Below are 27,536 nucleotides of genomic sequence, written 5' to 3' on the forward strand. Positions count from 1 at the left end.
GGATTCAAAGGGACACTTAACTTCTCACAGAATTGCAGTGTAAGGGACTGAAGTTAAAAGGTAATTGAACAGTTCTCCATAAAACTGCACAAATCTGCATATTCTCAGCTTGTCCGGGAGTATAATAAATTGATTTGTTTCAGCAAAGAATGGCAAAATTTCCACTGCGGTTTGCGGAAGATAGCTAATTGGTTTGATCTATATTCTGTAAACATTTTACACTGAAATCTATCCCAGAAGTCATTTGGAAGGCTATTTTGTTGCTCAGCTGTATAGTTAATATTCAAAAATAAGGGGGGTTTTGGCAATTTTTAGGGTCAAGCTTTTATTTTTTCCAGGAAGCAATCTTTCCTTCTGTGATTCATAATCCTGTTGAGTTGTCTAAGGTAAGAAATAGCAGCTTGAAATTACTGTCATGTGCTACGGGAACCCAAACGGACAGTGCAGAACTAGAACTTCTCCATCAGGAAAAACAGCTGGTGAAAAATTCAGCCAAATGTGTTTCCAAGTAAATCCTGGAATGCAGTATGCAAAATAACGTGTGTTCAATCAGAAACCCTCAAAATAAAAGACTGTTTCCTCAAGCCGATTAGCTAACTCAGATGAAGGACATCATAATCAAATAGGTAGCTTGCCATGCAGGTTGTCTTGTCCTTGGTTTCCTTATTTTCCATTATTCCAACAAGACCTGAGAATACTTAACACCATAAAATAGGTGAGACACTGTCTCCAGACTTGAACTAAACAAAGAAATTTCTCTTGACCCTTAACAGTTTTCTCCTAAGACACCGCACACTCACTTATCTCCTTTTCTTCATAAGTCTCACTTCTGACTCTTCATGTGAATGATACACAATATGTGAAAAATTCTATCACTTGTATTAAACTGCACCCTGTTACTCAGTCTTCTGGACACACCTTCCAAGACATTCACACAACTGCCACATGGACAAACAAGAGCAAGACAGAAACTTTAGCAAAGCTCTTGAAGGCAGACATATAGCTTTTATATATATATTCACAATAGCAATTGTTTTATCTTAAAACCTTTCTAAAAGAGGCATATACTGCAGGCTTTGGCAGTAGAGATAAAATACTATGGGATCCAGCCTTACTTTGTTTTTCACATCCAAATATACACATTGTTATAACAGAGGAATAGTTGCATCCAGAATTATTACTGCTGCTTGATGACCAAAATGCCTCATATACCGCTCCACACATGAAACTACTGCAAATATCCATCTTCCCTGATCAACAACAGCTTCTTTGGGGTTGGAGGAAAAGAAAAGCAGCATATACTTGGTTCACTTAAAATGCAGTGACAAAAACAGCATTTGAAGGCACATGTTCAAAACAGTCCCATATTGTTATTACAGATGGAAACAGTGAAGGAAGAGAAACAGAAGAAACAAAAGCCAGCTTTTGTGAGTTCCAGAGCAATCCCTTGTGATCCTCGGTCTTGTATAAGATGATTTGGAAGCTTTGGAAAGGCATTCAGGGTCTCTCCCTGAATAGGACACTGTAGCACACTGTCTTCCATGAGCCTGGCCCAGTGCCATGACAGTTTCTGTGTGATTCATTGCACGTTTTGCTAAGTGTTCTCTGTATATCTTTATAGATATATACACATAGACATATACGTAATTTTCCATATGCTTTCCTGCAAAACATCAGAAAAACAAAATCAGTTACATAATGGAGCACATAATTCAGAATATGCTAAACTTAGTACATGCTGACATGTCACACGTGCCCCAAACCAAACCAGAGATGCGTTGATTTGGAAGTTACATGTGCTTAAGTCTGTAGACATAAATAATTTCTTCTCTCACAAAGCTTCCAGGAGTTCTAATGTTTTACTTTCCAAGTAGCTTTTGCCCTTTTCAAGTCCCATCATCTTTTCAGTGTATTAGCACTATTGTTAGAACTTCCTTGTGTCATTCTCCACAAGAAAATGTTGATTAGGAACAAAACTAAACAATTTTTTTTTCAAGTTGTAGAGCTTAACTCTCTAAAAGTAGAGAGTAGCGTCTTGAACCTCATCATCTTTGAACATAAAACACTTAAGAGATGTATAAAGCAGATCCCTATTGTTCTTATGGAAAAATGCACATTCTCCAACAACACTGTCCCTTCGTCTTTTCTTTTGCAGTTGAAAAGAGGTTAAACTAGAGAGACTGTGTGGCTGTCCAGATTATTTATGGAATACTTAAAATCTTAATTTCAAGATTATCAACGTGGAATCAAAGTCAGCAGCAGTCACAACCCAGAACTGGCCAGAGGCCTTTCAGTGAATCTGGATGAATGGAGCAACGAACCCTCAACAAGACTTATCTGTAACAAAAGGACAGGCTGCCCTGGGCTAGGTATCAATCCAGTCCTGGAACATCATTTCCAAAAGTGACCTGAAATAAATATTCCAGAACAAATATGCCAAGTATAGCATTATCTTCCCACTCCAAGTGGTCAGTGATTTAAGGATTGCTTGAGATAGAAGTCATAATCTCAATGCCATGTGTAAAAGACACTGGTAGGTCTATCTTCCTTTAATTTGTCTCGTTTTTTAATCCATTTTCAGCTCACATGGTCTTCTGCATCACTAAGCTTCACAGTTTGCTTTCCTTTTGAACTAGTTGCTTAAAAATATCATGAAATACCTTTTCAATTTTTGCTATCAGAACTAGTAAATAATAACTTCCATGTTTACTTATTGTGTCTGCTGTGGCTGTAAGTAGAAGCCACTGTGAACAGTCCACTGCCCCTGATAAAACACAGATATATACTAAATGTTTCATTTTAAAAATAATGTATTTTCAACCCTTTTTGATTCTGTAATTCCCAGTTATGTTTTAGTGAAAGTCTTTGAGTCTAGGGCTCAGATATCTACTTGTTATGTTCCAATCCTACTTGCAAATTGGAATTATTTATACAAGAGTCTGAGAACTGGGTCCTTGATTTCACTAAACTACAGCCGTTACCTCCCACATGATGTGCTTGTGCGAGTTCACGTTTTATCTCAGTTCTTCTTCCTCTTCTTCATCTTCCACTTCCTCCTCCTCTTCTGAGTCATCCTTATTCTTTGAACTGTTGCTGAATTCAAGGTTCCCTTCAATATCCAGTACCTGTAAGTGCTTTAGGTTTTGGAAGATACTTTCCTTCAGTGCTCCAACTGCAATCTTATTAAACCTTTAAACAAACAAAAACGCCTTCCTGTTAAAATCAACCCAATTTTATATCCAACACAGAAATGAGAAGACTAGAGGGAAACCATTCCGTAGAGTTACTCAAACTTTACACTGACCCAAGTTACTCTAACTTTACACTGACCCACAGCAGCATTCTCAGAGTACTGACTCCTCTGGATGGAGAAAGGAAGGGCATGCAGGTCCTGCTTAGCCAGCAGGCAAGTGCGGTGACTGAACAAAGTTTGCTCACAGAACTCTGTGTCGTCACAAAGAACCTTGCAGGAAAATACTGCGAAATATTAAGTATCTCCCGATGATTTCAAGTTCACTGACCAAGCTTTCAAAAAACTTTTCAAAAAACTGCCCCAGCCCCTCTTCCCCCTTCTATAACTGTATTCTGCAAGGAAAAAAATCCTAATATTGGAATTCTTCCCCCACGAATTCTTCTCAGTATTCTGCTTTTTTCCTTCCTAGAGCGGAAAGGCATCTGCTCCATAGCCCACACTTCAAAGTGTAACTTATTTTTTCATGAGATTCTGTGCCATCCCTCGATAGTTTAATTTTTCTCCCACAAAACTCAAAATACCAGTACAAAGTATCCCTTTAGAAATAAAGGAACGTGCAATAATTTTTCATCTGTTATTTGTGCTTCCAAGAATATAAATAAACTAATCTGCAATTTAGGAACCTTTCACATATGCTGCTTGGTCTGTTACTCTCAAACATGCTTAAAATATATCTGTCTAAAATTCCAGATGCATATTGTTGCTTCACAGCATTGCACTGACTAATGGCCTCCCATTAAGAAATACAATTTAGCTTGGGTGGAGTTGTCTCCTAAATATGTTAATAAAACAGTTTTGCACATTCCTTTTTTTCCTCTTTATATAGAAATATAGAATGTGGTATGTGGTTTCTGGTTTGTGTCCAAGCATTCACTAAAATCTCATATATGTGAGCCGCTGAATAGACAGACTGCTCTAATTTACACCAGACTTCTCAATTTTATTTGCTTAGTATGGAATCATTCATCCAAAAAGGTATGATTCAGAACTAAAGAGCAGCTTAGTTGCATACAGGCAAAATAAAGCCATATTTAGTCTTGCACAGCAGGCAGCCTAGGCTTTTTGAACACATCCATGGGATCAGCTTAACCAAATATTCTGTAGGGGTTCATAAATCACTTCTAAGAAATGTTCAGTAATGTTCAATCAGATTAAAACTGAATATATTATACTTGCCCAGATTCTTGCTTCACTTCTTGTGGTACAAATCTCCACTTACTTCAGTTACATTACTGTGAGTTTACATTATATGTAAAAAGGTCAGTATCTGTCACCTACAAAAACAAAGTCCTCATCCAGCTGACAGAGTAGGAAAAAAACAGAGAAGCTTCTGAACTTAGTTCCATACCTGTCACACTTGTAACTTGTCATCTGTTTTAGACAAAACTCTTAAGGGAATGTGCACAAATTCAAGATTAATCACACATGCCTCACTAGAGGGGCATTTTGTCAAAATCCAGGGCTACCAGGCACAGACAAAGCTGTAGTCCTACAAGTGCACTGTAAACTTCTAGTTCACAGCTGAATATTGAAACATGACATAATGTTAAACATGATTTTCCCAGAATTTCTAACATGCCGGAGCACTCTAATAAGCACAGAAAGGACAAACTCTCCAAAGACGAAGAGCATATTATGTGTATCCATGTCTTTTCTGAGCAGGTGAACATAGTTTCATCATACATTACTATAAACCAAAGTTGCTTATTTGGGAAGTTAGAGATTTAAATACTTTCTAAAAAGTAAGCAATTATAAAGTGGATAAAGAAGAAAAAAATCTAGTGTGTAGAAGTGGAAACTGGATCTTACCTGAGGTAAATCCCCTTTATTTTGGGTGTGGATTCAAAAGCATTCTCTGAAACCATTGTGATCTTGTTGTTCTGAAGATACAGATACTCTAGAGATTCTGGCAGGCCTGGCGGGACAGAAGTCAGCTGGTTGCCGGCCATGTCTAGTGACTGCAAGAAGAGACAACAAGGGGTCAAATAAATAATAATATTTAATTATTAGCCGCAGTCCAAAAAGAGATTGAAGTTTGACAACAAATAAGCTTCCAAAGGATGGCTGTATACACACCTCCCCTTTTGGAAGTTTATCTATTGGGTTTTTATATGTACACCCACATATAAGTCCATAAAAACACAAATATATGTGTATGTGCTCATAAAAAAACTTAGCATTGTAACAGTGCAGAAGCGAGATGTTTATGCAAAGCTTATCCAGGATTCATAACGTCTGAAAATCATCTGGAAATGGGCTCTATTTTTCACATTGTACTTTGGTGAGGCTGCTTCAGAACCTCTCCCTCTGGTGAGGTCAGGAAAATGGCAAATACCGTGTGTGCAGGAGAAACTGTAAATCGTCAGCCATGCGGAAAGGCTCAGCTGGAGTTCGTGGTGGAAAACTGAAGTGATATTTACTGTAGCACAAACTAATTTAATCTGCCTCTAATTTGCATCAAGGTAAGTGTGGCCACAACAATTCTGCTCTCTTAGACAACCATTTAGCATCATGATCTCACGTGAGACATCATGATGTTTTCTTTATCTCTGTCCGCAAGCTTCAGCCCACGCCTGCTTAGAGTGAATTAAAAGCAGACTGGGTTTCAGACATGCACGGGAATTCCTTGGAGGCTGCTACTGCAAACACTTCACTAGCTAAGGCTACATTACTTAGAGTTACACATAAAACCACCTGGAAATATCCTAACATGGACCAAGGTATGACGATACCAGAACTAAAGGCCATGATCATCTCTCAGATGAATTTAAAGCAAGGAAATGGATGAAAATAAGTGTTTTGTTATCCTGTACTGCAGCATTTTCATAGCACCAAGCTGACATACTAGTCAGACACTCTTCAGAGCCACACTTCTGCAAATGACTGTCAGGTTTTCAGTGGTTTTATTCCCCACGTAATCCCAGTCTGGCTAACAGTTATGTAAATGTCTAGCTTTGCAATTGCAGATAGTCTTCAGTGATTTCCATGGAAACAGTGTGGACTGAAATGTATGCTGAGTACATACACGATCAGGATCTTATGTGATGGTTATTTGTCAAATCTACCGCAGTGCACCAACTCATAAACCAATTGCACAGTTAAACCCTTAATGATAAAAAAGATTCATGTGTACTATCATGGAAATAACTAACAAGTAGTAACACTGTTTCAGAAAAGAAGCAACAGCCAAAAATGCACCATTAGTCTAACAGAATTTTATGTATGTGCTATTACCTTAGCCTTGTTTAATGTGAACAGTGTTTACTGTGGGGTAGGTACCACTGATGTGCCAATCTATAATTCTCAACAGCATCTTCCTTCCAGACTACTTTTCATCTTATATTGGCACATACGCGTGTGCACACACACATTCATAAATAAATACATCTAACTGAGGCACCAAACATGCAAAATGTAATAATAAAGCCATGGACCCAATCTGCAGCTGATGCAAACCACCAGCGCTACAGATACTGTTGCTGCACCGCTGATTTCTGTTAACTGAAAAACAAGCTATTGTTTATTCCCAGAAACACCAGGAATAGAAATGTTCACATAGATAAGTGTTTGAACTGCCTGAAAAAACACTGGGGGCCAGTGGGACATACGCTCCATGTTCCTCAACCCTGATCTGTGCTGAGATGTACAGACTTTGCCTGTGCAGTGGCCTGACCATCTGCACCATCAATGGCTGCCACATGACACAGGTGATACCTTTATTCAGGAAACAGGTTGCTGCCTAAAAGGAAATGGAGACAAATCCTTCAGCCAGTGTAACAATTCTGAAAGGTCATTTTGCACAGCACAATTGTGACTGTTCCTGCCTGCCTTATGGTTTGTGTTTAACTTTCTCCAACAATTAAACAAATGAGAAGACTGCTGATTGAATCCAGGCCTCCTAGCTGCTATCCAGGTGCCTGAGCCAGCTGAGCTGCTAAATCCTACAGCTTGGCCTGTCTGGCTATAAGCTGATGTGGGGGCTTTGAGAATTAAGAGTGTTTTTGTTTATGCATTCCTTCCTCCTGCTGTCTCTCTTCAGAGCTGATTTCAAATCTTTCGGGAGACAAGCTATTTGAAAGGCATAATTTCAGTTTTAATGACAACATTCACTAATGTTTATCTGAAAACATAGGACATTATTAGGTTTCAGAAGCAAAGATGTATCTACATTTCCCAGAATTAGCAGCATACAGGGGACCACACTCTGGTCAGCAGTGGGAGGTTCCCACCTCTGGCACAACAGCACATGATTTCTACTCTAGAAACAGAAGGTGTAGCATTTACAACGCAAGCCCAAAACATGAACAAAGCACATCTAGTCTTGATCCTACACAAATTGTCTTAGGCAGACAGACATGGACATCAGCGTTACTAACACAATTAGAGAACGTGATGTTTCTACCTGGAGACTGCTGAGTTCTCTCCATGCTCTTGAATAAATGGAATTTACTTTCAGTTTATTGTTGCTCAAATACAGTTCCCGCAGCTTTGTCATCCCGGACAAAGTCCCTTTTGGGATCATGCTTATCTCGTTCTCCTTCAGCTTCAGAATCTGCAAGTTCTTTGGAAAGCCATAGGGCACAGTGTTGAGATTGTTTCCAGAAAGATCCAAGGACTTTAGTTGCCTCAGTTTACGGAAGGCCTCCCGATGGATCTGGGGACTTCTGAGCTTATTGTAGCTCAGGTTCAGCTCTTCAAGGAAATAAGTGGTAGCAAAGTCATTCCTGTTAATCTCAGAGATCTGGTTATGAAGGATCATAAGTGTTTTCACTCGCCGGGGTAGCCCACTGGGAATCCTTTCCAGCATGTTGTTGTACAGGTGGACAGTATGCAGCTTCTTTAAGCCCTGGAAGGCTAATGGGTGAATACCTCGGGCTTTTAATTTGTTATTGTGGAGCAGAAGGTACTCCAGGTTCTTAATTTGGGTCAAGACATCTCTGCCAATCACCTTAATTGCATTCTTCTCCAGGTGGAGGAGGACGATGTTTCGAGGTAAACCACTTGGGATTTCTGAGAGGTTATTGCTGGACAAATCCAGGTATTCAAGACTAGACAATTTCCTTGGGAAAGCAGGAAAAAAAACACTCTCCATTTAGATTCTGCGAATTGAAATAACAACCAACTTCCCCTATGATTTTATAATCTTTGCTTTAGAGTCTTTCTCCCCAGCGCAGCTCCGGTTACTGCCCTTTTTTGTCTCATGATATGACTGATGAGGACAGCAAAACAAGGGACTCCCATACTGCCCTTAGGGGCTAGGACTGGGCGCTGCCGTTGCTCCCCAGCCACACCAGCAAGACAACCTGCTGGAGTCCCCAGACACCATCACCGGGCTGAGACCCCAGATCGGTTTTGCAGTCTGTTGTTCTCTCATTTGACACCACAAGTAGCAACATGTGAGCAATTTCAGTGAATTAATACCACAAGAAAGATGCCATGGGAGCACCATTAGAAAACAGAAACATAGCATGAGCATAAGTAATTTCTGTCTCTCTGAAAGTGTATATTGAAACAGAAAAGGAGGCCTGCTTTTTAGGTGATGAAATACCACTCTTATGAAAAGCAGAAATGCTAAATCAGTGTCCTAGGCTAAGGTAGCGAACTTCTCCTGACCCTCTAGCATTATGGAAGTGAGTCAGGGCTAGAGCTGCTTTGTGTAAGCTACTGAATCTGGATTCCATGGACTCAGTTGAAGCTAAAATAAATCCTCAGACCAGCCACTTATACCAACTGGATGTGGATCAATGGTATTATATGCCAGGACTGAGAAGCCCTCTATTCCCTTGTATTTCCAGTCAGTTTCTCAGTTCAAATGAGACTTTAAATCTGCATGGCACTACATAAACCACTGCAGATGACTAGAAAGTTTTCAGGAAATACAAGAACTAACTCACTACAGACATTACTCACTGACTACTACACTGTATTCACAGCCATCCAAGCATGCTCTGAATGAGCAAATACACTCTTGGGTACATCTCAACAGCACTGCGCTGTGCTCTACAGGCAGTAGCATGGAGAAAGGAACAATATCCACCTCCTCTGCCAACTGTGAGTGGCGCCTCAGCTATAGCCACTGTACTCCGTTCATCAAAATCTGAACAGAAATGCTATGTCCCACAGGACCTGGAGGCAGACACAGCACAGCTATGGTAAATTACTAAGGGAGGTCTCAGGGAGTGGGATGCAGAAAAGGAAAGCGCTGTTTGACACATTTTCATGTCTGGAGATCAGAAAAGTTTACAGAATTAAATTATGGGCACGACAGATTATGTTATATGGATTTTCAGCTAGAACAAGGGCAGCACTCAGTGCAAGCAGAGACACAAATGTTAACTTTTTGAAGACCTAAGTCCCAGGCTAAATTTTGGAGAGCCAAAAGCAACTTCTGTTGCACCAGTTTGCAGCCATCTGCCTATTGAGCAGCACCGCTGCATCCTCCCCTACCCTGGCAATCCATCTGCACTGGAGTACAGCTGTGCCAGACGAATTCACAACCCTGCGTCTGCTTTCAGGTCACCTTCACAGAAACACAGAAGTGGCTTCAGTGAAGAAGAAGGTCTGGCTTTAACTTCCAGTGAACTGCCCTTGAAACTGGAAAATCCCAAGTAACCTCGCTTTTGACTGAAAGAGACCAACTTTCTACATGGTTCCAGGTGGCCTTTTTCCCTGGGGTGACTGGGTCTGTGGCAATCAGAGAGTGGTGCATTGTGATGTTCAGTGACGAGTATTTTGTGTGAAAGTCTTCTGCAGTGTGAATTCAAACCATTCACCCAGCCCTTTTGAATGGCAGCATCTACGTCTTCTCATATAGACTTAGCAGAGAAATGCATAACATTGTGCAGCTTTTAATAAATGTACTTTCTAAGATGTACTTTTTCAGTAGATATATTACTGTACCAGAAGAAAGAGACAGACACAAGCAGAGGTACAAACTACAGATCTCAGACTCACCAGAAGGTTTCGTTGTCCATTCCTTCATTAGTCAAGTAGTTATTCTGCAAATACAGCTCCCGCAGACCTGTGAGTTCACTGAAGGCTCCTTTGGGAATCTTCTCTAGCTTGTTGTTCTAGAGCCACCAAAAGCACAATGCACATTATTCCACATGAAACAACACAAGACATCCAGGTTCTGCTCAACCAACACCAGGCAATTAAGCTTCAAAAGGGCTAGACATAAGATATTTCAGGAGGCACTAAAATTCTGCTTAAGAAATAAATACAAATACTAAACTGAAATAATACAACCTGTTTTCATTGATTCCCCATGGAATCTTTCAGATAAGGAGTCAGAATTTGCCTCCCCCACCAGATGGTTTTATTTTGTATTCTTAATCCTTTCCACCTATGTGAAAATATATAATGTAATCTAGGCAACTACCTCTGGAGTTTGCTCAAAATTTCTGGATTTTGTAAGACAGATTTCACCATAAAGAAGAACTAGTTTGGAAGCTGGGAACCAGCCATCCTTCCAGCATTAATGTCATTCCAAATGGTACAGTTCCTGCAATGCACACTCCAAAATAATTACTCTTATTGCTTTTATATGGCTTTGGAGTAGTCGGCAAGCAGACACAAAGAAAATACAAAATTAAATTCCACTTAGAAATTCCATACAGGAAGTGTAGGAATCATAAAAGGATATATGAAACATTGACACCGAATTTGCTGAACTTCCCACAATCCATATATACCCAATGGACAGACTGGACTGGATCTATGTGCCAACTAATATAAGCGGATACCACTAGAAACAGATTTGTCTGCGTGTCTCAATGAATAATGAAAAACAAAAACAGATGTGTCACATCTGAAGTACACCTTTCAGACCCTTGTGGGCCACTATTCACTCTCATTTCCCATTGCCCTATTTTTTTCCCAGTCAAAATATCAAGGTGAATGTTACTATTGACAGGCAGTGCACTTGAAAACAAAATGCTCATTTCTCTTTTCAGCTCCTCTGCCCTTAACACAACTGGTGCCATCAGGGAAGGACACGAGTTCAAAGTGTAGTCTTCAAAGTCTGAGAGACCCCTTTGGGATATAATGATTACTTATAAATGGCAACAAAATGCAGGGCACTAGTAACTTCACACTTCGGAGAGACATTTCAGCAACTTAAAGGATCAGACTGTTTGCCTCTTCGTCAAGCTGGAGAAGCCTGTTTTCTAGAAGACTTCGATGGGAATTAGTGGTAAAACTTTCAAGGGAAAAGAAAGCTGGGAGGCAACACAGAGCTGCCTCAGTCCGGGGGCTGATAACAGGCTCCAGTTTACACACGTCCAAGGAGCTGTCAACACCAAGAAAAAGCGGAACCAAGATTCCCCACCACTGCAGCTCTCCCATTGTTAACAAGGCTGAGGTCTCTAGCAGAGACATGACACAGTGTTTTTATCGAAATCAGATGACATGGAATTAAAAATGTGGAGAATAGTTAATACCACAACTTCTGCTATTGCACTATTGCTGGAGAAGCTGTAGCAGTGAAGAATCGCTGATCCAGACTTTCTTTGTGTTGTCTGAATTGCCAGTTCAGTAGCAAACAAAAATCACTGACTCTAGGAAAGAGTAGTCTGTGTGAAAGGAGTAAGTGAGCAAAGCCAGGACATAGCGGATAAGCAGCTGTCAGCAAAAACAGAATCAGTGGCAAATTTAACAGGGAAGCCAGTCACTGGATGGCCATGGAGAATGATCTACCTTCTTGTACTAATATGCATTAATATCATTATATGCAGGAAAGAAACAACAATTCTACCATGCAGGTCTTTGCAATACATTTCTGTGAAAACACAGAAAAGGATTTTTGTCCCCTGTGAGCATTTTGGTGTTTTGCAAAAACACAGTTACTTATGAACAAAAACATAAGGACATGGGAGGCAGCTACTACAGAGGATACAGCACACGAGACTTGCAATGGGCCTGGGAAGGCAGCCAAGTGCACTGAAAGGGCTCGGTTGTCCCATGCAAACACAGTACTTGGTCACAATCATAAAGGAATTAAAAACCTTGCTGTCGTTACCTTTAAGTGTAATTTATATAGTGCTGGAGGGAGATTCTTTGGAACATACTTCAAGAAATTGCTGGACATGATGAGTATCTCCACATTATTAGAGCCATTGAACATATTATCAGGTAACCCAGCATCTGAAAGTTTGTTGTTATGAAGATACACAGATCTGTTGGAAGGAGAAAAAAAGATGACATAAAACACAGTGAGATCTGGTGTTTTGTTTGTTTACTGAGAGAAAGCTGTTTAAAGACTATATTTCAGTCTTTTTTTCTTTCCTTGAGATAATCAAATTTGTTTTTAAAATGAGCCCTTCAATTCAGCAAGGGATATATGACGAAAAACCAAATGGCTGCTCCAAACACTGTCTGAAATTTAGGTCTATTCAAAATCCAAACCTGTATTTGAATACAAATTTCACAAGCAGCCTCATCTTCCTCACAAGAACCTGAGTGCAAGTCTGGGATTGTGCAGTGCTTCAAAACAAAGAATGTCAGTGTGGTGGCCTCACCCAACAGGGTCAGATTTCATATCTGACTAACAGATATGCCCCCAATTTTAACTTCTACTTGGAACTTAGTCTGGGCTCCTTGGGCTTGAAAAATCAGCCTGTAGATCTCAGGATCTCCTGCTTCCATGAATGCTGGAAATACCCTGGGGAATAGTTTCTGTCCTACTCCTAGAACTCAGAAAGGCATAGAAGACTGACAGAAAGAGCAGATTTATTCAATCTGGAAGAATTTTGGTTTTTAATGAACCTTTGGGACTGAGATAAAGAGGGTTTCTTATTTTCCCTTTGCCCTTCTTACTTTTAATGTTTAATATTCACAGAAGAGTTTCTCCAGTCAGATTTTTAAAAATTGATTGGTTCTTTCTTACACAGGTTTTAATTCTGTATTAAACAATTGACCCTATGAAGTTATTCCTGCTTTTCGTTGGCTTAACTGCTAAATGCATTCATGTGATTTCTTTTTAACAAAGAAATTACAAGATTTTACTGACTTAATTACCCCTTGCTTTCCTGTGTCTACCCCCAGATGCAGCAGGCAGCTAAAACTGCAGAGCCAGGTTAAAACCGCAAAAGAGCACAGTGTCAAAGTTTGCTTTTTTAACTTGTTCTTGGATTCCCTACCAGTTGCAAAGAATTTGGCAACATATTTCTGGAAGGAAGGAAAGGCTCAATTGTGTGATCACACACTCCAGGGAGTTCAGAGCCACACTGAAAAGATTGTTCACCCTGCACAGTCAGCTGTACTTTTCACTCACAAATATTTTCCTTTCTGAAAACCTTGCTTTCCAAATAATCAGTCTGAGATCATGAACTCCGCTGGGGGCAAATAAACCAACTGAAACAAATGTGTTAGGATTTTGTATCAGCAATCTTGGAAATTAATCAGTTACTATTCTGATTAAAATTAGTGTTGGTACAGGAGAATGTGAAAATCACTTCAGAAGAGTACAAGAATTTTAATGTGAAATCAAAAGACAGCAGCTTCTGCACCTCAGATTAAGGAACAACAGATGTATAAATCCACCTTCTTGAATGATGAGATACTGCCAGAAATCAGTGACTGACTCAGCCTTTTCAGCTACCAAGAGTCTACGAGACTAAAGGCCTCGTAAGTACCGAGTAGCTTCAGCTCTCAACAAATTCAATGGGAACTGAGTGTTCTTCAGTTCATCACAAGATGCCTCTAGGAACTCAGCCAGGTTGGCCATTATTAACCACTTCCAAACTTGGATGTGTTATTGCTACCAACAGCGTTTGAGATGTCTTTGCAGGACTGAGACACTGTAGTGTCTGTACAGATCACTCAAAATGCCTTTGGAAAAGACCGTATCTCACAGGAGGTGGTCTGTGTGCATCTCAATTTGAAATGGGGCAATGTGCTGCACTGGATCCAGCTGAGAAAATCACAACCTGAAACCAGCAGAGAGACCTTTGAAAACAGACCTGAGGGTATGAACCACTTCTGAAGGTGCTAAAGTGCTTAACTTTAATATTCTTGAGTTATACTCAACTGCATTGAGTACCATACTCTCAATCTGATTCTGCTTTCCTTAATGAATGCACTATAATAAAACTAGGGATTTCTAAAGAGTTCACTCCATTTTGTAAAACCAAAGCTGTTCCTTTCAACTCATAACTGATACACAAATAAAATGGAGACAGTTTAATTTTCATCTATGCAAAGTGGCTGGCAGCTAGTAAAAGCCCTTGGAATGTGTTTGTCTGAGAGATTATTTGATTTTTCATGCTGAGAATAACAAACAGTCAGCTTCTTTCCAAAGAACATAAGTAGGCAATAACATGGTTTAGTCAGATAATTTCTTATCACTCATCAGCTGGCTCCAAGCAGTGGAAGAACACTATTATTGTTTTACTTCCCGATCCCTTACCTCAAGTTTGGTTTCTGTCCAAAGGTGAGCCCATATATCTTAGTGAGATAATTGGCTGCAAAATCTGCACTGATCAAGGTATTTGGTAGGAACTTTGGAGCCACTGTTAGCTGTAAAAGAAATATATAGAATTCCAATTGAATGCAACGAATGTTTTAACCAAGTATTAGACTAGCAACAAAACACATGAAAATTTATTTTCTCTGAACAGGCAAGAATAAAAGAATCTGAATGCAGATTGCATGAACAAAACCAAATTGTCCTCACTCACTAATCTCTCCAGGAAGGAGACTGACTTTTGCTCCAAGATATGTGAATGTTTGTTTTGGTTGGAAGAGTTCTGTCTCTTTTTGGTGGAAGAAATCAAGAAATTGTTATTCAGAGAGCAAGCATGTTGCTTATTATTGTTCCTAATTCCTCAGTCTGCTGTGCCAAAAAAATCTCACCCACCTCACAGTGGCCTACTACTTACTTATGAAAGTATGTTGGGGAGAGGGGGGAAGTGTCACTTCATATGTCTGTTCCAATATTGCATCTATTTACCATGATATTTTCAACAGAGGATTCAGGTTGCCAAAGGACAGGGATGCTGCTGAGCCAAATGATGGAATATCAAATGAGACTTCAAAGCAAAGACCTACAGTGGAGACTTTGTTCATTACACAAGTGATGTATCAGAAATAAATTACGGAAAGGTCCTGCCTCCAAAACTTTATAGTTGACCAGAGGTTTAGGATTTGATGGCTCTGGCTCTTGGCCTATTGTTGTTTCTATCAGTGATTTGGAAAAAATAATGCTAGGAATGTTTGCATCTAAACAAAAATTGGTGGGGTGAAAACTAATGATTAAAAAAGCTCAGTTTTACAGAGCATCCAGATAATAGAGCAGGCAGGTTCACTGACAGAAAGCAAGAATACAGGTCACAACACAGTTTTCTGGAAAGCATAAACCCAGAAGATTTATGCATCAAGATTAAATCCTTGGGAAACAAATTGTTAACATGGTGTTGTATCACAGTATCACAGTATCACAGTATGTTTGGGATTGGAAGGGACCTCAAAAGATCATCTAGTCCAATCCCCCTGCTGGAGCAGGAACACCTAGGTGAGGTCGCACAGGAACATGTCCAGGCGGGTTTTGAACGTCTCCAGAGAAGGAGACTCCACAACCTCCCTGGGCAGCCTGTTCCAGTGCTCTGTCACCCTCACTGAGAAGAAGTTTCTTCTCAAATTTAAGTGGAACCTCTTGTGTTCCAGCTTGATCCCATTACCCCTTGTCTTATCATTGTTTGCCACTGAGAAGAGTCTGGCTCCATCCTCATGGCACTCACCCTTTATATATTTATAAACATTAATAAGGTCCCCCCTTAGTCTCCTCTTCTCCAAACTAAAGAGACCCAGCTCCCTCAGCCTTTCTTCATAAGGGAGGTGCTCCACTCCCTTAATCATCTTCGTTGCCCTACGCTGGACCCTCTCCAGCAGTTCCCTGTCCTTCTTGAACTGAGGGGCCCAGAACTGGACACAATATTCCAGATGTGGTCTCACCAGGGCAGAGTAGAGGGGAAGGAGGACCTCTCTCGATCTACTAACCACCCCCCTTCTAATACACCCCAGGATGCCATTGGCCTTCCTGGCCACAAGGGCACAGTGCTGGCTCATGGTCATCCTGTTGTCCACCAGGACCCCCAGGTCCCTTTCCCCTACACTGCTCTCTAATATGTAATCTCCCAACCTATACTGGAACCTGGGGTTGTTCCTGCCCAGATGCAGGACTCTACACTTGTCCTTGTTAAATTTCATCAGGTTATTCCCTGCCCAGCTCTCCAGCCTGTCCAGGTCCCGCTGGATGGCAGCACAGCCCTCCGGCGTGTCAGCCACTCCTCCTAGCTTGGTGTCATCAGCAAACTTGCTGATAGTACACTCAATTCCCTCGTCCAAGTCGTTAATGAATATATTGAATAATATTGGCCCCAGCACTGACCCTTGGGGCACTCCACTAGATACTGGCCTCCAACTAGACTCCGCACCATTGACTACCACTCTCTGGCTTCTCTCCCTAAGGATAGATAAGTAGTAGATAAGATCCTTGAGTATGCAAGCAGAATAATACAGAATTGCCACAGGCAGGTGCAATCACCATGGTTACAGATGTTAACTACAGTACTAAAGAGACCACTCTTAAAATATTTTGTGTACACTCTGAAAGGCTCTGGAGAGAACAGCTTTTCCAGGGAGACACTGAAGTATTTTTCACCTAAAGCTTTGAGATGAGGATGGGAAACTCTGGACAATGGAAGAGATCTGCCTTCAATCTTGAAATTCTTTGAATCTGTAAAGCTTCTTCCTCCCAGCACTGTTGTTTGAGGAGGACCTAGTCCTTCCAGCCAGCTAGGTACAGCAAGCCTCATATGATGAGAAAACATATTTTTTCAAATTTCTATGACAATAAAAGTGCAATTGGTTGTTAATCATAATGTAAAACAAAAAATATTTTTAAAATGTGTGAGAGAATAAATACTTTACTGAAGAACTGTCTAACCCAAGTCTTAAACTCCCTATTTACCTAAAGGGTGTCTAGATCTCTCTCTACTGGTTTGTCAAGTGTGAGTTGATGGACTATATCCATGAACTTGCAAGTTACTCAACTCACAATCCAGTCCTATTTTTTAAAAGGTGAAAGTACATTATTTACATTATTTACTGTTTTTCCTTTTCATCTGTGCCAAAACCTCCATCCTTAAACTGTCTTAAATGTTTAATGCTCACAAACACAAGAACGATCTTTCCCACAGATTGCACTCCTATCAGTGTTTCCAGAGAACACATAAGCAGTGGAAATAGGTATTTTATGTATTACTACAGTTGCCACAGTACTGCTCTCCGCTTTACCAGTAATCTGTCACCTCCTGACCTGGGAGATACGATCTCAGTGAAGTTGATCTCTGACTAGGAAGGTCTGACAGTGCCTCAGAAAGAAACAAGTCTCTACCGTGACATAATATTTAGAATTCAGACACAGGAAAGAGACTTAATCACTTTCATACACACTGGCACATTAAAGTTCTTCTCCTGAAACACGGTCTATTAGGTCATAATGTTTCTGCAAAACAAAGGGCATGGCTCAGATATGTGAAATGAAAGCCACCAGAACCACAAGAAAGAGCAAAGAGAAAGAGAAGTTTCATCCAAAAAGAGTTTTCACTTGCTCAGAACTTTGCTTTAGCATTTCAGCACTTAGTCATGAGACTAATTGATCTCCACTGGTTGACTGCTTGAAGGATTAACGCTGGATTGTTGTAACTGTCAGCAAAAATAAAGTTGACTGAGTAGCTTTGTGTAGTATGTTGCCTAATAAGTAGCAATCTGCATTTCCCCAACTGCAATTTTCTTGCAGCTTTACTGCTGGATTTTCCTTGCCATAGGGTAGATGGTGTTTCTTTACTGTTAACTCATGAATTAACCAATGAACTCCAAAGGATTATACACAAGTTATTACCAGTTTTAGAACATGTTTTCTTGCTTATAACAAGCTTTGATGTAAACAGAAGAACTGGATCCAGGTGAATCTTATATCACTTTGAGGATACTGGGAAATGTTAAGATCTGACACCAAAGTCACCAGCTTATAGTAAATAATAATGACAGCTCAGGACCTGGTCTCCAGTTTGGTGGGAGAGGTCTCTGTTATTAACAAGGCTTATTGGGGATACCACGTGGTAGATACAAATCATGAGATTGTGGTGAAAAATTTTAAAGGAAACTACAGCACCCGTTAGTTACTTGAAGTACATGCTACTCATAAGCCACAGAAGGCTTTTACCTTATTATGAAATTTATTTTTTCTGATCAACTGTGCTAGTTTGACGAAAAATAATTTAGTTACATTTGATGGGATCGCAACTGATGATAAAGCAGCATTAAGATAATCCATAAAACACGGAGCAAACTACCAGCAAATCCCTGCTCTCCTCCAGACACCACAGTTACTTGATCCGCAGTGTTTCCTGCTGCAGAGTGGATGCAGTTTGAAGCCAATCTGGTTTGTCCTGGCTTGTGATTTATAAAGAAATGTGTTATTTTTGTGGGTCCATAACTTCTCACTGTAACTAGTTCTGACATTCGCTGATGTTTGCATTTTCTTTCGGGATCCTTTTCTCTCTGCAGTTAAGCCAGAAAAACCAAACACTTTTGTTTTGTCACAGAGGGAAAATTGGAGTGCAAACTTCTGGAATATTAGTCACAGTCTGGCTTGTTCCTTTTTATGGAGTTATTAACTGCCAAGATTGTTATATGGAAATGGTGCTTGAAAGGGAGAAAAGAACACAATGTTACTGTACTAAGGAATGGGTTCTATTCTCAGTCACTCCATACAGAAATCTATGGAGTGATTCTGGATTTGTCTTGGCCTGACTGAAACCCGGATGTGGCCACATGAATATAAACAAAACACCAAAAGGTCACAGATTTTAAGAGGATAATAAAATATATATACAGACATGCAGAGAGAAAGAGTGGGGGGAGAGGGAGGGAATGATGGAAAGGCAGGGATTTTGTAGACAAAAAAAGCTCTCCCTGAGGTATTACCTTATATTTTTCTGTGGCATCCCAGTTTCATCTGTAGCAAATATTTGTAGGCAATTACTGGGGTAAAAGAAAGCCATAATGGGAACCACACAGATATAAGGATATGTGAAAAGTTATTTCATTCCCTAGCCTTGGCATGAAAGATGTGCTTCTGTCACGACATCCAGCTTGGGTCATTGCTAGGAAAGCACCTAGGATCTTCTCCATTAAAAAAGAAATTCAGCTCCTACCGCAGCTAAAAGAAAAAATTCATTACCTGCTCAATTTCCCTGTGTGTGGGTATCCCCCCATATCAAACCCAGTAAGAATGGGAGTCAGGCAAAACTGGATAGCTTTCTACAGATCTTGATGGCCTAAACACCAGTATTTGGATGCATTTGTTCACAAATTTTTCAACTGGCGTCATATGCAGCATTTTACATTGTTACCCCACTGCTTATTTGCATACAGACAGCTACCAAATCTGCAAGCAGCTGATCCAAAGCCTGCTGAAGACAGCGGTAATTTATAAATGCAGGGGCCCTCTGTACCTCCCGACACACATAAGAGAAACTTTTCTCATCAGCTGCACAAATAAATAAGTGTTCCAAATAGACTGGCATGCGTACCCTCTAATTTTTTAGCATACTAACTGATTGTCTTGACCTTAGATGAACCTGCATTAGAATATCACTTTAGCACAATTTTACTTAGGTAGGATACATATTTTAAAATAATTGAAGACTTGCTTGTTTAACTTTCAGAACCCAATTAGCAAAGAACTCTGAAGGCCTTGTGAGCCTCTTACCTTGTTGTTTGCCAGGTACAGGTAATTCAGGTTCTCCAGATGCTCAAATGCTTCCTCTGGCAACCCTTAAAAACAGGAATAAATAATCAGTGACACCGGCACCTTATTGCCTGAGTGAAAATACCAGAGGGCAGCTTTCTCTCTCAGATAATATTTTTGATGTGTGATTTAAATATTTTTCATTACCACTGAAACAACCTGACTCAGACCTATTGTTTTCTTTCTGGGTTTTGGTTTTGTTTGCTTGTTTAATTAAAAAAAAACACAACCAACCACACGAACAACTCCCCCCAAAAACAACACAGACTGTTAAGAGCAATGGAAGACTACTAAAAATCCTAAGCATGCAAGACTTGTGGCCAACCCCACTGGGAAGGGTCAGGTACAGAGCTGTGTAGATTCGCTGTATGGCTGATTATCGGTGCTTGCAGCACCCATGCTATCTGAGAAGTTCCTTTTGTCATTTGCTCATGAATCTGCAAATAATTTTTCTTGGAAGGACATAACCAGAGGTTATTTAATGATCAGATCCATCTGATCTATGACCATGATGTTGCCAAAATAACACCAGTATCTGCAAGTCACAACCCTTCCTTGTCCTGCTCCCCCACAATCCAGATGTCCACGCAGTAACCAGCTCAGAGAGCTGATCCAACTCGGAGCTTACCTCCCCCAGTAACTATTAATTTTCAGCTGAATCACTCCACATCCAGCTGATCACACAAGCACAACTGCTGTCATGATGGAAAGGCTACAAATAACATTTTCACCTGACACTTAGATAACCATAAGTCAAAAGTGAAGCTTTTTCCCATGTCAAAACATGTTGGAAATTCAGGGCTGCACTGAAGCTGGTGAAAGAAACATCAAGCTCCAAAAGTAATAATGTCAAAGTCTGAATCTATTAAGCACAACCTTCCCTGTGCTATGTAAGAATGACATGTTTTGAGTCCCACGCATAACATGCCCACGTTCTCAGGAAAGGTTGTTCTGTGTCACTGGATAAGGACAGCAGCAGCATCAGACCAACCAGGTGACACACAAGTGAACAAGCATTACATCTTTTGTATTGTGACACACAAGTTAAGAACCATTATATCTTTTGTATTGCATATCCTCCTCTTACTATTTACTCCAACTTCTCTGTTTCTTCTTTGGCTTTCCTTACTAACTCCTTGTCAAGTTTCTCTAATAAGCATATGATTTAGCAAGAAAACCTGCCTACAAAAATCAAAACGGTTTTAGAAGAAGGGCAGAAGTTGTCTTATTTGTAATATGTTATATTACTAGACAAGGACTGAACAGGACTAAACTGCACTGACTGACTAGACTGAACCAAAAAAGTGGATTAAGAAACAAGGTCAGTCAGAAGGAAATCATTCAGTATGTAGACATTCCTGGTTCTCAAGTGCATTGCATTGATGTGCCTGTGGGACCAGAGGGAGTTTCCTGGACGAGACGATCTCACGCCACAGCACGCAGAGCTGCTGCCAGGCCTCCTCCACTGGTTCAGTAAAGCTGCATTCTTATACACTGAGTATTGTGTTTCAAATGATAAAGTGCCTCCATGACCTGTGTGATGGCCAAAGGAGGGAGGCTCATAGCTAACCACTCCAGCCAAGCCAGTCCATCGTTTCTTGTGCCTTTCCTGATCAGCAGTCACTGGTTTCAGTGCATAAATTGGTGTTGTGGAGCCATAGGCTCTGCCCACTCAACAGCTCTGCCGGCTTACCTTTTGAAGTCAGCCTGTTGTTTTGCAAATTGAGAGTTTCCAGTCTGTAAAGACGAGCGAGCTCTCCTGGAAAGATTTCTTCTATCTGGTTATTCTAAGAAAATGGAGAGTATTAATCATCAGCAATGTGATCCCAGAAGGATCCCAATAAACCCAGACTGTGAACTCCAATAAAATTTGGAGATGAACCCACCGTGTCAAATCATTGTCAACAGACTTCTCTCCATAATGATTCAAGCCCAGATCTCAAAACCAAGACATCCAAACCCAGCAGCATTCAATGGCCTGAACCAAGTTCTGTAGCTTATGCTCATCTCCAGAAATATCCAGTTTATGCACTGGTAGCATACAGAATGTGATTACATCTGGCAAGGCCCATAATCCATCTGCCACCGCCAAACCTCATAGCTGCAGCAAAGCATTTGCTACAAGGTTGGCACTGTGGATTTCCAGATTTATTACTTCTGTTATTTATGTGTTGTTTTACAAACAGAAGAGTCAAACTGGGCTCACTTTCTCTGGTTTTACTGTCAGGGGTGACTGCCATCAGACTCTCATTAACATCCTAACAAACATTTTAGACCGTTAATGAGTGATTCCAGTGTATCAGCACCCAGAGGACCAGTCAAAGACCCACTGTGCTGGAAGCCAGGCCAACACACAGAAAGTGACAGCTGTTGCTCCAAAAAGCTTCTTTCCTTTTGGCAGCAGTGGCAGAAGCCATGGCTAGCACACGCCTGGGGCAGATCTGCTGAGGAAGGTGCCAGCTTACATTACAGTTTTTTCTAACTCTGCTCACTTGGATAGAAAGCTCTGAACAAAATCTGCAATTTATCCACTGAACAGAATGGACAAATGGGAGCAATAAACAAAAAGCAGTTGGTTAAAGGCCAAAGAAGCGCGAGGGAAAAGCCTGGAAACGCCACTGCTCAGAGGAGGTACGGCCACCCCATCAGGATGTCGCGGGCAACGGCACTCACAGTGATGGACTCTGCTCCTTGATGAGTCCCTGTGCCGTGGGGAGGGGGCTGCAGGGAGGCAGGTCTGGGGGACACTGGTGGGGTCTGTCTCAGGATTGGTATGTTGTGTTTACAACGTTTTAACTAACGTGTAGTGCTGCTAGAAATTTTCTCTTTAATGAACTAAGTTAGCTTTTCAAAGATACCTCAAAAACATACAGTCATAGAATGTCCTGAGCTGGGAGGGACCCACAAGGATCATGGAGTCCAACTCCTGTCCCTGCACAGGACAACCCCACAGTTCACACCACGTGTCTAAGGACGTTGTCCAGTCTCTTCTTGAACACTGTCAGGCTTGGGGCCATGACACCTCCCTGGGGAGCCTGTTCCAGTGCTCCACCACCCTCTGGGTAAAGAACCTTTTCCTAATGTCCAACCTAAACCTCCCCTGACACATCTTCCTGACATTCCTTTGGGTTCTGTCATTGGTCACTAAAGAGAAGACTCTGGTGCCTTGTGGCGAAGCTGTAGACTGCACCTTCACCAGAAACACTAATTATTACTTTGGACATTTTTTTTCCCCCGAGAGCTGAGAAGAGAATAAGGAGTAAAATTTCTTGTCTTTTTTCCTCCCTGGGTGTATGGGGAAGAGAACTTATGCCGATAACCAGGTGCGAGAGATGAGCGGGAGCGCTGGGCCCGCCTCACCTCCTGCTTCCAACGTGAGGCCGAGGAGCCGCCGAAGGCAGCGGGAGGGAGCCGGGCCCGGGCGAAGGGAAGGACACGGCCCCGCGGCCCGGGACACCCGGGGGGCGGCCGGGGAGACGTGTGGGAGCCGGACTCGGTCCCTTACCTGCAGGGAGAGGTGGTTGGTCAGCTCCGGCAGCAGGAGCGGGAACTCCTTCAGGTCGATGCCACCGCAGTCCACGACGCCCTCCTGGGTGCAGCCGCAGTCGCGGGGGCAGGCGGGGGCCGGGCCGGGCGGGAGCCGCCGCTCGGGGAAGTCGTTGTCGGCGGGAGGCGGGCGAGCGGCGGCGCAGCCCAGCGCCAGGAGCCCCAGCGCCAGCAGCGCTCGGCCCCCGGCCGGCATCGCCCCTGCAAGCCCAGAGCACGGCGGGGGTCAATCCCGCGGGAGAGGGCCGGCCGGCCCGCGTGAGCTGAGCGCCCCCTCATCTCCTGCCCCGGGAGCCCGAGGCGCCAGCCCAGCCACGTTCCCGCTTTCACTGGTGCTTCGCGGCCTTTCATGGCGGTCTAGGGACCGGGATGAGACCCGGGCCGCCAGCCTGGAGCTGCCCCCCGGCCCGAGCAGCCAGCGGGTCCCCGGCTGCAGCAGGCGGCCTGGCAGCATCCCCCGCGCCGTCCCCGCTTCCCCCGGTTATTTACTGCTGTTTTCGTATTGAGAAGCGCCAGACGATCCCGAATATTTATACAGAAGGTTATGCAATGTTATTTCTATGTAACTCTTGGTCTTACAGTTCCCAGCAGTTTTGCATAGGGGAGAAACTCTTCTCATTAAGATAAACAAGGTGTGCTGGAAAAGAGTGACCCACGGGTCAGGATGCCTCTGGGAGGGGCTGCTTCACGTACATTGAACAATAACAACATCTCATGGCTACTGAAAAGAAAATGGGCTTCCTATTGATTTTGGACAGTGCTGATCTGAACCTTGCAGGCCTGGCTGAGGTTCAGCTTTTATCTTTCTGGCAGCACGTTAAAATAATTCAAACAGAAGTTGAATATCTCCTGGACCAGCCAGCTGGCCCTCAGCCAGCACCTTCAGTCTCATTTGTTGCCCTTCTCATATTTCTTAAATAATTACTTGCAGTAAGAGCTGGGAATGGTTGGTCTTATTTTATTTTCAACTATTCCTCACAGAAGTGTTTGACAGTGATGAGAAATTACTATTTAGGCTGATCTTTTAAGGTGAAAAAGCACAATGGATTAATGACCTTAATACGAAATAAGTACTTTGCTCACCTCTGCCAGCCCAGGTTCCTTCTTTGCACCAGAAACAAGAACCTCCCAGAGCCAGACTGGCAGCTGTCAGAACTGGCACGTCTCCCTTTACATCCATGGGGCTTTGCTGCTTTGCATGAGCTGAAACTCTCTCTGGGGCTCTTAACAGACTTTGGGTGCTTGGGAAGTATTGGAGAGATCCTGTTCTTAGTCACAGTCATGAAAACCTTAAATAATTTCTTTAAACACTGATTTACACTTGAAGAAATGGGAGAAGGTGGGACTGCAGGACAGATCATCCTGAGACATGGATGGTCCTGGTCCTGGCCTTTGCTACCAACATGCTGAGTGATTTTAAGCATTTAACATTGTTTACTCAATCCCTCTTCCCCCCATTGCACTATTCCACTGCTTCCATATCGGTAAAAGCTTAATATAATGCAATTAATCTTTTATCAAACATTCCAGAGATCAGAGGGTGTTCCTTATATGGCAGCTAGATATTGAGATCAAAATTGGCCGTATGAGTATGCCAACAGTGGATTAGTTAAATTCTTAGTATTTGGTGACCTACTCTCAGAAGATATTGAAAAATCTTAAAGAAAATAATGTCAGAAAGTATGATATATCAGATCTCTAACAATATTTCTTCCTATATATCAGCTTACTCTTATAGATACTTACAAAATAAACTAAAAAAACCCCTCTTATGTGCAGGTGACAGCCAGCCCTGCTGTGACAACACCAACACTGTTCCCATAGCACCCAGTTACCTCATGGTTGGTACTGGGCTCTATGGATTTGTGACATGTTGACTTTCCCACATATATAGCTGAAAAGATGTTTAAAAGTCAACATGAAGTATTGTATCTATTGCACTCTAACGTTTCTGAGGCGATCTCACCCCGTTGTGATCAATATGCATACCTCTGCTACAATGCCTTTGAAGTGAACGCTGCTCTGGTGCCACAGGGAGACACTTTGGATACAGCAACATCTGCTTGCATCTGGAACGCAGGCAGTAAACCCAGGCAAGATTTTTATTTTCTTTTAGTTCAAAGAAAGTCTGAAGTAACTCGTTCCATTTAAACTCATTCCCATGGGCCTGATCCAAAGCCTTACTAAGAAATCTTACTACAGGAGTAGCTCAGAACCCACCAGAAAGAGTCCTGTTCTGCCGCTTTAGTGGGCTTTGGGTCAGGTCCTTCCACCAAAGGATGCCGCTACACTGCAACCAGCCCAGGGGTTTCTGTGGCTGCATCTTTCTGAGTCCAGACAGAACCATCACTGATTTCTGCACTTTGCTGCCACACAGCACCAGAGGCAGAGTGCTACAAAAGGCACAGTCTCAAGAAGTAAGCTGAATTTTCAGGAGTTACCATCTGCGTCTCAGTGATTACAGTTACCTCAATAAACAACAGCATCATGTTCAAAATATCTCACCTCTCTGTTTTCTCTACATGCATTCTCACAGCACACACACACACCAACAGAAAAACATCCTCTCCTCCAACATCAACAGGTTAACTGAGTTTGTTACTTACACTGAATATCCTTTCTAAAAGCTGCAGCTGAAAGGCAGGCTACTGGATGTTGTATGATAATCCAGCTTTAAGAAAAAAAAAAAAAAAAGTAAAGTGCTGAAGAACTCACCTTTGCTGTCAGAAATCAGATGAATGGAGAAGAACATTTCTCTTGCCCCCACAGGCTGCCTTGGCTCATGCCATGCCCCTTACACACGCTGAGCTCAGAGCGACTATCCCCTTTCCAAACCAGATCCTTTCCAGATGTGAGCAGCAGAATGAGTGAGAGTAATAGGCAACCCTCTACCAACAAGAGTTTCCTGCACTTCCCAATGAAATTGGAGAGGAATTTTCCAAAGTCACCATATGGGAAAATGTGAGTAGGAAAGAGGAAGCAGCTATAGTCTGAATATAAAGATGGGGGGGGAGGAACAACAACAATCTCCTGTTGCTTTTTGTCAACAGTTTTTGAGATCCATGAGAGATGCCAAAAGCGAGCATGCTGAACTGACAGGAGAGACGCAGAGACAGACTGTGATTTAGCCTTTCATTGCAGGATACCGGAGCTGCACTGTCCTTACCAGATCTTTAATTTTAGCTACATGCAACACAAAATCTGAATTCCAGGCGGGAATGTCCTCCCATTCCCTGGAGGGTCTGGTTCAAATTAGCCAGGAACAGACAGATCAGCAGTTTTTTGTACATTTCATCTCCCTCCCACTTAACTCCCCCTGGTTTTCAACCCATCTACTGATCGTCAGTGGCCAGGGACAGATAGGCTGAAACTACAAATGTCTTAGAGGCAAAGTCCCCAAATTTGATATAACACCCCATTTACTCCATTACTTTTTTTTATCTTCTAAGCCCCATTTTACAGCACTAAATGTCAAAACAACCCTCCACCACATATACACATACTCTCCAGCCATGGTTACGTTTAGCCCGGAAGCCTCACATTTCTTATTTCTCCCCCTTAGCAAAAAAGACAGGAACATGCTGTTTATAACACAGTATGCTCTAAGTGCAGTAATACTTCCAAGACAGCAACACAGCTTCTTGTCACTGACAGAAGAGTTAGTATTTTAAATATAAAGCCACCTGTTTTGTGGATGCCCCACAGCGCTCCATACAGTACCTCCAGAAAATCTGCAGAGGATCTATCCTCACCCAGAACGCGACCTTCTTTCTGAATTCCAAAAAAGGGACACTGATTCTTTCCTCTCAACTCCAGCTGAACTGAAGTCTAAAGCAATTAAGTTATTTCCTCCCTCTCTTCTTCCAGGCTCATATCAACTGGAGCTGATCCCCCTCTGTGCCACGTGTAAGTTCCAAACGT

At 41.9% G+C, this 27,536-nt stretch overlaps 1 protein-coding gene across 4 annotated transcripts; it reads right to left on the reverse strand.

Annotated features, from left to right (window-relative positions):
- Positions 1-299: 299 nt before the first annotated feature.
- PODN (podocan) lies at positions 300-27,536 on the reverse strand. 4 transcript variants are annotated; one of them, XM_082053025.1, is made up of 12 exons: positions 27,336-27,536; positions 26,222-26,286; positions 23,575-23,816; positions 21,763-21,856; positions 20,031-20,095; positions 14,661-14,770; positions 12,273-12,429; positions 10,208-10,323; positions 7,656-8,313; positions 5,063-5,211; positions 2,982-3,189; positions 300-1,663 (listed from the first exon to the last, which is right to left on the reverse strand). In XM_082053025.1, the coding sequence occupies exons 3-11, from the start codon at positions 23,809-23,811 to the stop codon at positions 3,015-3,017; spliced, it is 1,761 nt and encodes a 586-aa protein (XP_081909151.1). In that variant the 5' UTR covers positions 23,812-23,816; positions 26,222-26,286; positions 27,336-27,536; the 3' UTR covers positions 300-1,663; positions 2,982-3,014. The 4 variants fall into 4 exon arrangements, with proteins under 4 accessions (XP_081909151.1, XP_081909152.1, XP_081909153.1 ...); XM_082053026.1 differs by lacking the exon at positions 27,336-27,536 and adding an exon at positions 26,782-26,801; XM_082053027.1 differs by lacking the exon at positions 26,222-26,286.

Source organism: Streptopelia decaocto (assembly GCF_964273445.1).
Source record: "Streptopelia decaocto genome assembly, chromosome: 5".
Lineage (NCBI taxonomy): Eukaryota > Metazoa > Chordata > Aves > Columbiformes > Columbidae > Streptopelia > Streptopelia decaocto.

Coding starts and splice junctions, on each gene's coding strand:
- PODN (XM_082053024.1), bottom strand. CDS start 26,367: ATGTTCTTCTCCATTCATCTGATTTCTGACAGCAAAG. Junction 8,314..10,207: donor ATGGACAACGAAACCTTCTG/GTGAGTCTGAGA, acceptor TGCTTTCCCAAG/GAAATTGTCTAGTCTTGAAT. Junction 3,190..5,062: donor ATAAAGGGGATTTACCTCAG/GTAAGATCCAGT, acceptor GTTTGTTTAAAG/GTTTAATAAGATTGCAGTTG.